The 14,948-nt window shown below is 41.1% G+C and overlaps 1 protein-coding gene across 1 annotated transcript in view; it reads left to right on the top strand.

The window, feature by feature from the left end:
• Positions 1–10,735, top strand: part of CAMK4 (calcium/calmodulin dependent protein kinase IV) — a 146,979-nt gene extending 136,244 nt beyond the window's left edge. The window contains exons 10-11 of the mRNA XM_032095631.1: positions 157–309; positions 2,847–10,735. Coding sequence (XP_031951522.1) covers positions 157–309; positions 2,847–3,011 — 318 coding nt within the window. The 3' untranslated portion in view covers positions 3,012–10,735. The remainder of the gene's footprint in view (positions 1–156; positions 310–2,846) is intronic.
• Positions 10,736–14,948: the final 4,213 nt, after the last annotated feature.

Here is a 14,948-nt window from a genome sequence, read left to right as displayed (position 1 = left end):
CTTGCAAAGACACAAATGAAAATTCTTGTTGGTTTCTTAGAATGTGTGACCTAAGATGCTCCCCAAACCAAGACCAGAGCCCCCAAATGCAAAACTAGGTAAATTTGAATGAAGAATAAGGTTGACAGTCTTTTGTATTTCTTGCTTGCGATGCAGGTTAAAAAGTTGATTGTTTTAGACCCCAAGAAACGCCTCACCACTCTACAGGCATTGCAGCACCCATGGGTCACAGGGAAGGCAATAAACTTTGCACATATGGACAACGCACAAAAGAAACTTCAAGAATTCAATGCCCGGCGTAAACTTAAGGCAAGTCTCTGCTCATGAGTCTCTATTTGGGCTATGAAAGCATGCAATTAAATTTGTAGCCTTGCAGAAACTTTGCACATTTTTGAGGACAACAGTCCATGGTGTTATGGAAGCTTTTTATTTAAAATGTCTGATGAAGACTGAAGAAGTTTGAAGCTGATTTAGTTGATGACTGAGGCCAAACAAATAAGAATGGGTAAAGTTGATTGAAAACTCTATCTACACAGATAGAACTGCTGAGGATGTACACGTCTTTCACAAAGTCCTTACTTTCCTTCTTTTCTTCCCTTCTTCCTTCCTTGTTTCTGTCCGTCTGCCCTGTACTGCTTGTGTGTCCTTACAATACTGACCAGAAAGAACAACATACTGAGTAATTTCTTAATAAGCATCCATAAGTCAGGAAAAAATTAGTCTATTAAAGCATATTTTGATCCCTATGATCCCCTGAATTACCTGTATCTATCAATGCATAGCAGGGAGTTTAAGTCATCCTTCTGTACAAGCCAGAGTCAGCATTTCAGTTGTGTAGGTCCATAGAACATCACCAGGATGCTCTTTTACCATCCAGTCTACATATCTACCAAGGGAAGAAGCAGGGAAACATCTTTAGGTGCAAACAGCAGGCAACTGGACACCTGACTGATATAGAATCAGGAAACTTTCTTCTCCCCTAATCTGTTTCTCAGTTTTTAAAGATTTTCATCTGCTCAGGAAATACTTCCAGGTATTCTTCAGCACAGAAATTGTTACCAACAGCTACAGTGAAGTTGTCCTTGTAGCCCAGGGGAATAAGCAACTTCACTGAGAGCTTTAGTAAATCCCATACGAAAACTAATTCACAAAAAACTGAGCCTTAACTTTGGCTTTGTTATTTTTTTAGTAAAGGACCATGGCAGAGAATCTCTACAGGGCAAAGGAATTTGTTTTGTCATTTACAAAGTTCTCAGAGATTGTATGTAAAATTCACATTGACATTCTGATTTTGTTTTTCTTTATGTTTTTACACCAGAGATTTTTTTTTAAGCTGATTTTATTTAGACACCTACAGTCAATCAATTTATTCTTTTGTGATTACAAACTATTGCTTTTTATAGGTTTATTTCTTCATTACTTCTCCATTAAAGATGAAATGACCAAATTTCCAATTATTAAGAGGATTGTCTGAAGTTAGCAGTTCTTGTAGAGGTAATAGTTTTCCACAAATATATCCATAAAATAAACCATACATTTTTAGATGATTAATTCCTGGTCAAAAAAATAAAACCAAAGCAGACATCCAAGTAGTGAGTACATGAGTCAGCTGTTGCTTTGTTAGTAAGAATAATGTGTAATTATCTCCTCTTTCCCAACATAAAAGTCCATCGGCAGGCTTTTTATGTAAAGACATATTTTTATAGAATAACTCTAAAGGTCTCAGTCACAATTTGGTTTCTCATACACTATGTTGAATTTGTTTCATAAACATCCAACATGGCTTGTGAGAGTAAATTACATTGAAAGTATCTTAAGACATTATAGTATCTTTGAGTGTGTTTTTCTGTCTGTAATCAGTTTTCCAAAGTCCTCTCACCACTAATGTGGATGTCTGTGATTTTTCCTTTAAGAGGTCTAGTCTCTCACTTCCAAAATTCTTGCCACTTCTTTTGGTTTATGCCTAACAGTATTTCTTCATAATCTGTTTTAGCTGGTTCTTTTTTATTGTCAATGTGTATGTTATCTGTTTTTCATTGATATCTTTTTTTCCTTTTTATTTGTGGGAGTTTTTTGTTTGTTTCTTTTTTATGTGTGTGATTACCTCTCCAAAGGATCCACAAAACCTTCTATGTTCTTCATCTCTTCCCACTTCTTTGATGCCTAGGCAAAAGCTGCGAAGTCAAAAATAGCTTGAGTTGTCACACCCAGAGAGTAGCATTTCTTTTCCTCACCTCTGTATGTTTGGTTTTTTTCAGGCAATAAAACTCTTCAAGGCAAGGGCTAATATAACTGTCTTCATGTGTGTCTTCATTTTGTGATATTTCATGTGATATGAAAGCCTACCCCCAATGTGTATTTTTATATGTCTATACTTAAGATGTTGCCCATATGCTCTGCAACATTGGGTTTGGCATATGCAACAGCACAATAGTGATAAATACTGTGTTCCTTTGTGAAATTTTCAGGGAATAATCCGTGATAATACTGTTGTTATCATTATGACAGAAGATGATGACTTTCTTTTTTTCCATCCAACTTCAACACAGGACACCCTAAGTAATTTCTTAAAAAAGTAAAAAAATAAAAAAATGCAGGCAGTACACCTGAAAAAAAAGTTATGCTCATGTCACCCAACCTGTAAACTTGTGAAAGCAGCCCATCTTAAACCACAGTCCAGTATTCCAGGTGGCCTTCTAAATCTACCCAGGCCCAGGCAGGTATCCAAACATGACATTCCCAGGAAGACTAAATGCAGTTGTGTTCCCTGCTGGGGCGGTGCTGAGGCTGCGGTGCCAACAGGCCGTGCCCCCTAAGCAATGTTTGCTTGGTCCTCTCTCTCCCAGGCCGCAGTGAAAGCCGTGGTGGCCTCCACGCGCCTTGGCAGCGCCAGCAGCCACAGCGCCCACGATGGCCACAAGCCCGGCCACAGCCCAGCGCCCGCCCGCGACGCCCAGCCCGCGGAGAAACCCACTCAGGAAGCAGCAGCAGCTCCAGAAGAAATGCCTTAGGTCGATGTTGCTCACTCGTGTCAGCAGAGATGTGCCATTTCATACACCAGCTACCTTGTCATTCAGCGAGAGAGATTAGTAAGCTTGGCCTCTCTGGTTCTGCTTCGGGGTGCCACAGGCCCCGCTTGGTGATCCTACCTTCAGTGCATGTGACTGCTTATGAAAATAGTAAACTGTTCCATTAGGCATGTCATGGAAACAGTGTAATTTGCAGTAATACCGGCAGGTGAAAACATGGGGATTATTAACTACCTACCATAATGTGTATACTTCATCTATCTAGTGTTCCTAGGTGGCATTTGAAACAAAATGCTATTTTGTTTGGTTTTATGGAAGTAGGTGTCTTATCTATGTTGTAAGTTTCTTTGAACTGTTTCCTTCCAGGTTCATAGTCCTTTGGCAGACAAAATGGAAGGAAATACAAAACCAATGCTTTTAAAACTGATGTATGAAATAATGCTTTTTATCTGTAAAATTGAAAAATTATTTGGGGATTTACATGCAAAAAAAAAACCAAACAACATTCCACTACTTCTGGGAAGAAATTGAAATGGTAGTTCCACTGGGCATGAAAACATACATTGTTCAAGCTTGCATTGAGAATGCCTTATTCTGACTTTTCCTGTTTATATAAAATATTTTAATAACAACCAAAATTACTCAGATTGCTGCCATTTCATTCCACAGTAAAGTCTTAGCAAAACAAAACCATAGACTAAACAAGGATTAGAGTAGATGCAGATTTTTGGCATACCATTATATTTATTCATTAAAATTCTAAACTCTGCAGCTAGAAGACTTTTTATAGGCCCTAAGGGAATAATCTGCATTTAAATAAGTTGTAAATGCTTGAAGAAAGCTATACCACAGCTTACTGATTTTGCTTTGGGGAAACACTCTTATGCGAGGTCCGGGAGCAAGTAGTATAATCTAGTTGGTTCCTGGGTAGTTTAACCTCATGAGTGAGCAGTTTCCACTTGTAATTAGTCCACATTTTCCTAACAAAGGACCCCTCCTTGTAAAGTGATCCACCAGCACAGATCTTGCATCCACCCAGAGCTCCTGTGTCTTGAGTTAGCAGCTGTGTGCATCGATCAGCTTGCAAAAGTAGGGTCAGGCTCTTCAGCTATCTTGATGTTTTTGTTGAATGTGATTGATAGGAACTGAAAAACTAATGTGCATCAGTGTGTATGACCACTTACATTTGTTTGTTATCTATTTGACAGCATGTGACTATTGTACTGATATATTACAGAAATGGCAAAAAGAACCTGATGTACAAAAATGTCATTTGTGCTTGTAAAGTTTTTAATACTGATAGTTACCTAACATCCTAATACAGTCATCATTCCTCTTTTGCTTTATTTGTTTTTATGTTGCTGTTAGGCCTTGCACAATTCGCCTTGAAAAAAATATAGCAGCTACTGAAAAAACCAAGACTTTAATAAAACATTCAATAATTACATTTCCTGATGAAATAAAGGGTAATGCAATGTTATTCGTATGGTAGATTTAATAAATAAAATGTGCTCTAAATTAACATATAAAGGAGGATTAAAGATCCTGTCTTTACAGGGTGAGAATGTATGCTAGTGAATCTATTATACTTGAGATTTTTTATCCATTTCCTAGAACTCTTTGAACTTGTACAAAAAGTTTTGCTAACTAAGCAGGGTTGAAATTTAAAGTACATGCATGCATTCATTTTTCAAGGGACACACTTTGAGGTCAGCCGAAGCAGCTGGTGGGGGCCTGGCAGCTGTGTGCAGGCCAACCCAACACTTTTACACATTTTTCCCTTGAAAACAAGTACAGCAAGATTAATAACTTTGAAGAAGATTATAGGTACACCCACCTGTCTCACTTTTTACTCTCTGTCTTACCTCCTTTGAGGTAGGAAAAATCCAATTCTCAGCTACTTTACTCCACCCCCTTATTCTGTGGTGAAGTCATCCAAGTTCAGTCAGTCAGGAAGTCTGATGGGAGAGGCTGGATATCTGTAAGATTTCATCCTTCATTTGGGATAATTGCTTCAAACCTGCAGAAGTGGAGCTGGCTCCACACTTCTGTGAGATATGCACATCTGTGAGACCTTGAGTATAAATTTCTTCATCTGAGGCACGGTTTTTTGAGCTGAAAAGAGGTCCCAGCTGATTCTCACTGGTGGTTTTTGCTAAGTTATTCCGCAGCATATTATAACTATGAACTGATGGCATCCAGCAGGAGACCTCTTTGTGACAGCATGATCTTCAGAGGCAGCTCAGTTTTGTGTACAAAGGCTCTGGGGCTTCAGTTGGTTTTTTGCTTTGTTTTCTTTTATCATATTCAACATTAAGCAATCAGGATGTCTGTGCTGAGTCTGTGACTACCAGTACTCAGTAAAGCACTGTGCCTGGCTGATACATTTGATGTATGACAGCACTTGGGTGTATGCATGCACTGGAAGACAGGAGTGTTACCTGCATTGGCTTTGTCTGAAAAATCACCTCCTGGTGGCATCTGCTACTGCTCAGACTGGGATGTGCAACATCAGTGTCTTACTGCGGCTGAAAAATGTGAACACACTTGAAAACTACTGGAGATGGACCAGATGTTTCCAAATCTGTGGTTATAAGCTAGGTAGAAAGCTACTCGTGCTCTTTTCTGTTGAAATCCTAAGCTTTAATTTTTTAGAATATTTAACATATTAACAATGTTCTTCAAGAACAAAAGGGAGAACCTTTCAATCTTTTTGAAGCACTTGAACTTAGCAAAACTTTTCCTTTAAAAGCAGATTCCAGCTCTAGCCAATAGTAGTCCAATATTTGAGAGCTAGGATGATGATCAGATAGCTGTTAAATGGCTAAGGAAGTCCTGCCTTTGCACCACATAGGGGTTTTTCCAGGTTCAGAAAGATTCCCTCCAACATAAAATAGATTTCCTGTAATTTCAAACACTTTTGCTTGCAATTTTGTGGATGACACAGTAGATTACACTGTGTGAGCCTGGTGCTGATTTGTTGGCTGAAGTTTGTATTTGACAGTGTACAAACATGCTGTAAAGAGGCAGACACACTGTAATCAAACTTCTGAATGCATAATAACATCAGGGCAAAAGTTTTTGATACAGCAAGTTCTTCAGAAGAAGTGTGCTAAGGACTCTGTCCCCAGAAATGAGCAGGCTGTTGGACACACAGAGTGACAAAAACTGCCCAGCAGTCCCTTTGCCTTGGTGAATAAAGCAAAATGCTCTGAAAAGCTGTGTGGTAGCAGAGCAGAATAAAAGCATCAACCAATAAAGTTTTTTGAGGTGGCTCAGACCAGCAGCAAGTCCCAGGCTGCAGGAGGCCATGGCTCACTGGCTGCCAAGCCTCTGCACTTTCCAAATGAATCACCTTCTCCTACAACTCACACTGCAAGCGGAACACAGACACAGCTGGCAGCCACAGGAGAAGTGAAGATAGCACCATGTTTTCTGTTGCCCAGCAGCAGGGAAAGGAAAGATGATACTGGGAGTTGTTAGTGTCCTACTCGACAGAAGGACAGCAATATCTGACAAGCAGCAAATGCAGCAGGACTATGGAAAATAAACCCTTGTTTCTAGATAAATGTCCCTCTGCTCCTGCACATGTGCTGGGTCGTCTCTGGGGTTTTAAGAGCAGCATATGAAAGTGTAGGGTGGAGGACTCCTGCAGATCCTTGCACAATGTCCTGCATGTCGCCTGCTTACAGAATGACAGACACAAGCATCAGCACAGTGCCTTGACCCCAAGCTCACGCAGAGGCTGTTTCTTCTGGTGAAGAACTCAGTTTTGTGTGGTCAGCCTTGTTGCTGCTGAGGTTATGAGTGCATAGCTTATGGAGGCATGGCATCCATGTAACAAAGATCATCAGAGGCTGACCAAGAAAGATGCACATTTAGATCTAGAGACCAGAGGCAGGGATACACACAAGTCCTGAAGATAACTAAGGTAACAAAGAGACAGGCAGAACATCCTTAAAGGTACTTTATAAAACAATAATAGCTCAAAGAATGTCCTTTCCTCCCTATCAGAGTTAGTTGAGTTGGAACATAGTGAAAGTTCATTCTTCTTTTGTATAAAGAAATTTATATAAAATTCCCTGATAAGAGCCAACACAATACCACATTTAATTAAACAAAAATCATCAGCTGCATTACAGAATAGAAAAATAAGGAAAGAAAAGGGAAAAAATAGGAGTTAAATATTTGTCTAGTGTAGACACAGAGTTCTAAAGGGAGGCTTGCAGAGGGTTACAAAGATGATGAGGGGACAGGAGCAGCTCTTTTATGAGAAAAAGCTGAGGGAGCTTGGCCTGTTCAGTCTTAAGAAGGGATGATGGAGAGGGGACCTCATTAATATATCAGAATACCTGAAAGAAGGGTGCCAAGAGGATGGACCAGGCTCTGCTCCATGGTGCTGAGCAATACGACAAAAGGCAATGGGCAAAAATTGATGCCCAGGATGTTCCCTCTGAACATGAGGAAGAAATTCTTTACTGTACAGTGACCGCACACTGGGACAGATTGCCCAGAGAGGCTGTGGAGCCTCCCCCACTGGAGATATTCCAGAACCTGCACACAATCCTGTGCAGTGTGCTTTAGGAAACCTGGTTTGAGCAGGGAGGTGGGACCAGATGACCGCACCGATGGTCACTTCTGGACTTACCCATTCTGTGATTTTGTGATTTTATGATATTAGTTCCAGAAGATACATAAACTTTTACTGGCAAGATTGGAGATTCTTTACATCTGGGAGGTAAAACTTCTGGCCAGAGTCATTCAGTGAAGATTGCTGGAGGGTCAGTGAAGACAATCCTTTGAAGTGTGAATCCTCAACTAATATAAGAATAGAACAATATACATGCATATAACTAAAAATTCAGCAAATACTTACATCCTCTTCTACTCCTCCAGAGTGGAAAAGAAAACATGAATTGCAGTCATGATCTTAGTTACTGTTGGAAAGCATTCAAATATTGTGGGACTAGGCATAGTACAGAAGCAGGAATACAATGGAATAGTTGAAATGGCTCAATTCTGAACTTAGCAGTAAAATTATAGATTAAAATCTGAATATGTACATGAACAGATAGATATATAAATTTATCAAATAAGAAGCAGAGACTGCTGAACAATCTCTGAGAGCCAAGTCTGTATTAAAAGTTGCAGCAACCTGCTAAGCCATGTTTTGTACCTTGCCAGCATTACTCAGCTGGACCTGAAACTATAATGATTAACAGTCTAGCATACATAGATCATCACTGGATGAAATTCAGTAATCCATATCAAAGTATGAAAGATAACAAATAACAGCGGTACAGAGTTTTGCCCAGCTCTGGCTCCTTCCAAGACACAGCTGCAAAAAAGGTTACTTCAGTGCCCTTGTCCTTTCTTGTGCTCAGTACAGCGGTTGAAGAGGAGTGACAACACAAGCACAGAATTTCATGATGAGTTCGAGCTGCCCCAAACTGCACAGAGGCCCTGCCCAGTGATGCTCCATCCACAGCATGTGTGACTGAGAACTGACAATCTGGCCATTTATTTGCACAACAGGAAGGTGTATATTGGCCAAGGTTTATTAAACAGCACATGTTTGCCCCTACGAAGTAGCATGGAGCTCCTCCCATAGGAAGATACATAAAGAGCAAAGCTTAAAAGAAAGGGATCATTTATTTTTTTCCATTTGAAACTCTGGCTTCAAGAACAAGTGTTAACATTCATGGCTAAATGGCTCATAGTTATTCTTCCCCTTTGTGCTTCACCTAGTTTTTCCTGACCCAGGGGCACCCAGGAAGGGCTATCAGCTGCCAGTCAGTGGGTAAAGAGCCATCTGACACCTGGCAGGTTTCAGCTTTCCTGCCCAGACAAATCTGCTGTTGCCCTTGGTTCCATAAGATGTTTTCACTCCTGCTCTTGTGCTCCCAGAAGAGCCTGGGTTCTATCAGTCAAGTATACATGTATTTCTCTGTGAGCCACCCCTCGTGTGATTTGTCACTGCCAGTTAGTACCCAGGGAGAGATGTTTCTACTTTGCCTCTCCATTTCCCAGACACATGCTGTTTCCTGGCACCTTCAGAATCCTTTCTTAAGAGCCTATACCTGGCTGACAGAAATAGCTCAGTGATGTGCAACAAATGCCAGACAGACACACAAAAGAATTCAGTGTCTTGGGTTATTTTCCTAACAGAAGATGAAGGCACCTGGGCTGCTGCAGGCGCAGGATGAGGGGTTCAGAGCAAAGAGGCACCATACCAGGTTCTGCTCCTCAGCACCAGGAAGCTCCTTTGTCAGCAGCACCTTCTTCCTTCTGTGGAAGACATTGTTTAGGTCAATCCAAAAAGACAAGTCAGGCATAGGAACTCTGAAAAATATCATGTTGTGCTATGACCAGGGACCTTCTTAACATTGTTTACATATAATGTGTTGATAGAATCGTATTTTATGCAGCATTGCCATTTACAGTGTTGGCAGAAGAAACTGCGAAGTGAGTTTGGAACACTTGGTCACATTTGTTGCCTGGAACTGTAAATAATGATCTGCTTTGTAATACAAACTCTGGAGCCAATCACTGTATCTGCATAAGTACACACAGGGAAAGTCCATCAACAAGAAAACAGACCGTAATTCTTATTCCTGTGTTGGGTGGATCTGGGGTGGCTCTTCTAATTGAAATTATGGTGTTGAATGATTCGAAGCAGCTTGAAAGCTGAGGTTACTTGAAAGCTGAGGACAAACCATTGGGTTTGATTTACAGCTGCAAATAGCAAGTAATCTACCCCAGAGAGAATATATTCTAGAAGCCACTGAGTCATATTTATTCATCCACATCCACAGTGCATAGGGGTCTGCATTACCCTATCAGCCCTCAGAGCCCAAAGCATGATGATGTTACTTACAAATGTGAAATGTGCATGAATGAGCACAACTACACAAATCCCCAAATAACACTGAACAAGAAGCGCCCACAACAAACACACCAGAGAACTCTGCTAGAGAACACACCAAAGAGAGCTCCTTTTTAGTTTTGTGTCAACAAAGGATGAAGTGAAAAGTGTCTATAAATGTGCAGTCCGAGGTTTCGAGGTTCTTGATTTCTGTTATTTTCCCGACATCCCTACTAGCCATGTTTATGGAAGTACTGCAAACAAATCTATCCAGTGACAGCCTCTTCCAGATGGGAAAACCTCACCACTGACCCCGCTTTTCATTTGTAAGACATCAAAGTTATATTGTTCGCACTATTAATATGTCCCCCCAGTCCTTTCTCTTTCAGCTTGCTAAGGGGCCTGAAGTAGTCTTTTAAGGAAAACTGAAGTTTGTCAAGAAACATTTCATGAAATGAAGCAAATGCACTGTACGTATATTTAGATAAAAATATCTTTGAAATATCTCCTAAACCCTGCTGCAGCAGTGTCCTCCCTGAGAAGTATTTTCCTTGGGAATGACAGGGACCCTGCAGAGCATCTGAGGCTGGTGCCACCATCAACGTACTGCCCTTGATGTCATGCCTTGTTTGCTCTGCTCAGATCATTACCATCTTGCAGGGAGACCGTAATTACAAACCAAGATACTTTCTACTGAAAGTAATTAGAAACAAGGACTTTTACAACTACTAACTACAGAAAGGTAGCCGAAACTATTTCTTTGTGCTGTTGAGCACAAGAACCACTTCCTTGTTCATATCACATCCTCATGAGATATCATGCTAACGCTTCTGATTAAATAGCAGAAATTTTACTTAAGGTTCCATAAGGGGACATTGTTTTGGGATCCGGTTGTTTTTTGGGGTTTTTTTTGGCTTTTTTTTTTAGAATACATGGTGTTGAGAGGCCTATGCTCCTGAGAAAATTACCTCTGAAATGGTTAGCTGCTCAGGGAGAAGGAAAGATGGAGAGGTGGAGGGTAAACCCTAGTCACAGAACCATAGAACTATTCAGGCTGGAAAAGACCTTTGGAAAAGATTGGTTAGGAAAGATCATGCAGTCCAACTGTTAACCCAGCACTGCCACCTCCACCACCAACAGGATGTTCTTGCAAAACAGCCGTGGTGGCTGATCCAGCTTGTCGGGGAGCAGGAGGAGGGAAGAATCATTGAGGCTGTTTTGCCTGGGGGAAGAAGTCTTTTAGTCCCCAGGAGCTATACCACCACACCCTTGCAAGCCCAGGGGTACCAAGCAGAGGCTGCCTGGCTGCTCCACACCCACAGTAAGGAGCTCATCAGCTTAAATTGGTTTTAACCTGAAGAAATGCGATATGTTAAGGGCTTGTGTCTGGCTTGGCCTTTGTTTGGAGGACCTGGCTGGATGAGGACCAGACCATAAGGTGGGAGTTTTGTGCTTCTGTTAATTCAATAGTGTATGGTGGATGGTTAGGGTATGTGTTGATGTTTCCAAAACAAACAGAAAAATGGTGCCTTCGACTAGTAACACAAAGTATTTTAGAAGGCTGTTTGATTTGAAGCCTCATTGATCTCAGAGCAGTGGTGGCTGGACTGTTATCAATAGCAATGAAGAATGTTGTAAATATATATAGCAGACTCTCTCAAATTAGCTCCATGTCCTGTGTTCCTGACTCTTTATTTTACTACTTAATGTGTAAGAAATCCTGTACTGTCAACACTGTTTTCTTCTACTAGCAAAGATGTAAGCAACTAAATAGAAGTTTATAGTCTGCTTGTTTAACTGTACCTTTTTCTTCTGATTAAGCCTGTTTGTGTAGTAACTTTTCTGATACTGTGCAAGTGAACCAGAGAGAAATTTGAACCAGACAAAAAACTACTGTTTTGTTATTTCCATGTATTGTATGTGAGACCAGTGTACCTCCTTGTGTGTTTGCATGGGAATGCTGATAAGCCATGAAAAAATGCTTTGATGCTGGGATGTCTATTTTCAATAAGCGGCTTGCGTGACTGATCTGATGCTAAATAAACTAGTAAATCAAGAAAAGCTTACATCTATTATTTGCTGACAGCTAGTGCTTGACGTAGAGCAAGAAACAATAGTCATTATAAAGAGGAGTAATCATGGGTATTAACTGTTTATATTGCAAAATCTAGATTGAATTCCAGCTTGGCACAGCATTTCTCCTGCTCCTCTTCCCTCAAAAGTTAGCAACTGAATAACAAACTAAATCTGTAAAATACAGAACTAGGGGCTGTCCAGGCTTCCCCTGTGCCACAGGGTAGATTATGTGAGATAGATGCTTGTCTCCCTTTTTGTTAAAGACTTGCAGCGATGAAATTGCCGCCTCCTTGTGCACTCTAGTTCTGCTACTCTTTTACCTGAGAAGTATTTTACGAAGTCACGAGTCTTTTTGATGCAGTTAACAGTTTGTCTATCACAACAATTTGTTTTCTGCAACCTAATCCAAACATTATTAATGTGGTCCTTCATTCAGCATCGTCTTCTCTCAGCAGCATAAACCAAACCTTTACCCCAGAGGTCTTACATGCTTCTTCTTGCTTGAATATGGATTTTCTGCTTTTAGTTGACTACTCTTTGTCTTGAACTATGTTGCCAAAGGCTGCACATGGTACCTGAATGGAGAACATTGCAAGACTGAGGTGTTGAAAGGATCTTCTCTTTTTTATTTCTCTGCTCTGTTCCTATATCTGTCACCCTCAGTGGTGTTCCCTCCTGCCTGGTACTGGTGCATCTTGTTATTCCTGCCACCTACAACTCCTCAATCTTACAAACTGCTTGAATGCAAAGTGCCTTCATACCCTTCTGTGGGAGATGATTTTACAAAATCCCTCCATCCTGGAGCAACGTAAGAAGTAAATTATTGTAAACTCTACAAGACGTTTAGCAACAATGCTTCAGACAAAAAGCCTAATTTGGTACTTCCATGGATGTTGCTGAATCTTTTCCCAAGCTAATGCAAGGCATACATTCTTATTGCAGTTTCATGAAGCCATCTTTGTCACACCTCCATAACAGAATGGAAAAGGGCAGTGGAAAGACCAAAGGAGAGAAGAGGGCAAGTATCAAGCTGGCTTTGAGCTCCCCCCTGGAGCTCAAGGGTTTTTTGCTTTTGGCTGACCTCTTAGAAACAGCACATCAAACAGCTGAGTGGGAGCTCATGATACAGCACAACGTTACACTGCTTTTATAGTGAGCTTCAGACAAACAAGAAAATAGGAAATAAGAAAGAACTAACAAGTCAGAGGAACTTGTAATGAGTTAGGACAGCTGGGGAGTGAAACATAATGATCCTGCCTCATAATTACCAAATTTCTGCATTTCTGTCTTTGTCTGGTGCAGTCTTCTTCTCTAAAAAGCCCTGGGGTTTTGTAGTTATGAATCCTTCTCAGCAGTTCAAGCACTTATTTCCTTCGACATGTTATACATATCCCAGAAACTTTATGCCTCAAATATCCAAGGATGAAGGTGGTTTTGGGAAGTGATTCAATATTTTTACACCCATGGTGAATTCTCTATACTTTCATTTGACATTTAAAAAAAATAGTGCATGAAGAGCCTCTTCTCTCCTCCTTACTTCTTTGACACTTGTGGTGGGCATCAGATTTCCTCCATTTCCTTTCTGCTGAAGCTCTAATCCTATGGTGTGGGCTGGGAGGCACACAGCAGAGCAGAAAGATGTTTTGCCCATGTTGAGAATATACAAAATTGTATTTTCATTTAGCTGATTGAGACAGGGAAACCATGAAATTCTGCAGATATGGCTGTGCACATACAGGCTACATCCTTAATCCTGTATACAGAAGAGATGGTTTGTGGAGACATGGCTTATGCTCCAGTGAACAGGCATGCTGTGGTTTCTTTCCTTCCTCCTTCAAATTGTGAGGAGCTCAAAATCCTGTTAGGCATACAGACAAGGAGGGGCTGTATGGCACCCAAGTAACATGAGCTGAACAAACTCACATTTACTGCTGCTCAAATGCACCCCCTTGAGCACTGTCCCGCCTCCTCAGTGCACCTTGGAGCTAGAATTAGTAACACCAATGCCTCAGCTGCAGTGATCCCCGATTGGAACCCAAATTGCAGGCAGCACTCAGACTGACACGCTGAGAAAGTCAGGCAATCTTGGCATAATAATTTTCTCTCCAGGATTATAAACTGCCTCAGAGATGGGTCTGTGCTGGCAGGCAGGTCAGCAAGGCCCAGGTACAGAGCTCAGGAAGCGCTTTCTACCCCTGTGCATCCCAGGGCAGAGCCAAGCTGGTCCAGCAGGGGTTTGAACAAGGTCAGTTTCTGCTTACCCTTGGGGCAGTAACTGATCTTCCAAGAGTTCCTCTTCGGTTACCTGTTGCAAAGAAAAACTTCTGAGGACTATTAGATTGTCTTGGTGTCCTAGTTCTGGATAATGAGTCGGGATTTGAGGCTCCTTAATCCAGATGTGGCATTTCTTACCATGTGGGTCAGCTGTGAAACATGCACAGGTCTCTCCTGCCCTGCGCTGTCACCATCTCTGCCTGATTTCTCCCTGCCAGTAGCATAATCCCAAGGAAGATTAGACCCATGACAAGCAGTGCGTATCTGAACGGTAAAACTGAGTCATCAGCACAGGCCCAGCGAGGACTGGAAACGGCAGAATGTGTTACAAGGTTTAAATTGTGGCTTAGGACTTCAGGATATGTTCTTTTCCAGAAAACACTTAATATTTAGCATAGGTTTAATATTTCTCCCATCCTTCTAGTATCTTTCACCAGGAAATGGGTTTGAACACCAATGTTTTCTTTTAATAATTCTAATAATTAATGTCCTTAATCATTTGCCAAAGATCCCAAGTGGCCTCTATACCCTACCTCATTTTGCAGAAGGAGACATGATACATGCCCTACAAGAGCGTGCTGTATCTCAGAGGTGGCAGTTCAAACAGGCAGAGAAACACTCTCGGCACTCTGAGTTCTTACAGTTCCTTTTCTCAGCAAGAGAAGGCTACAACTCTTTTCACTGAAGTCAAATGCTACAGAACT

The sequence above is a fragment of the Corvus moneduloides genome, chromosome Z (assembly GCF_009650955.1).
Source record: "Corvus moneduloides isolate bCorMon1 chromosome Z, bCorMon1.pri, whole genome shotgun sequence".
Classification (NCBI taxonomy): domain Eukaryota; kingdom Metazoa; phylum Chordata; class Aves; order Passeriformes; family Corvidae; genus Corvus; species Corvus moneduloides.
This window is presented reverse-complemented; position numbering and strand designations above follow the sequence as displayed.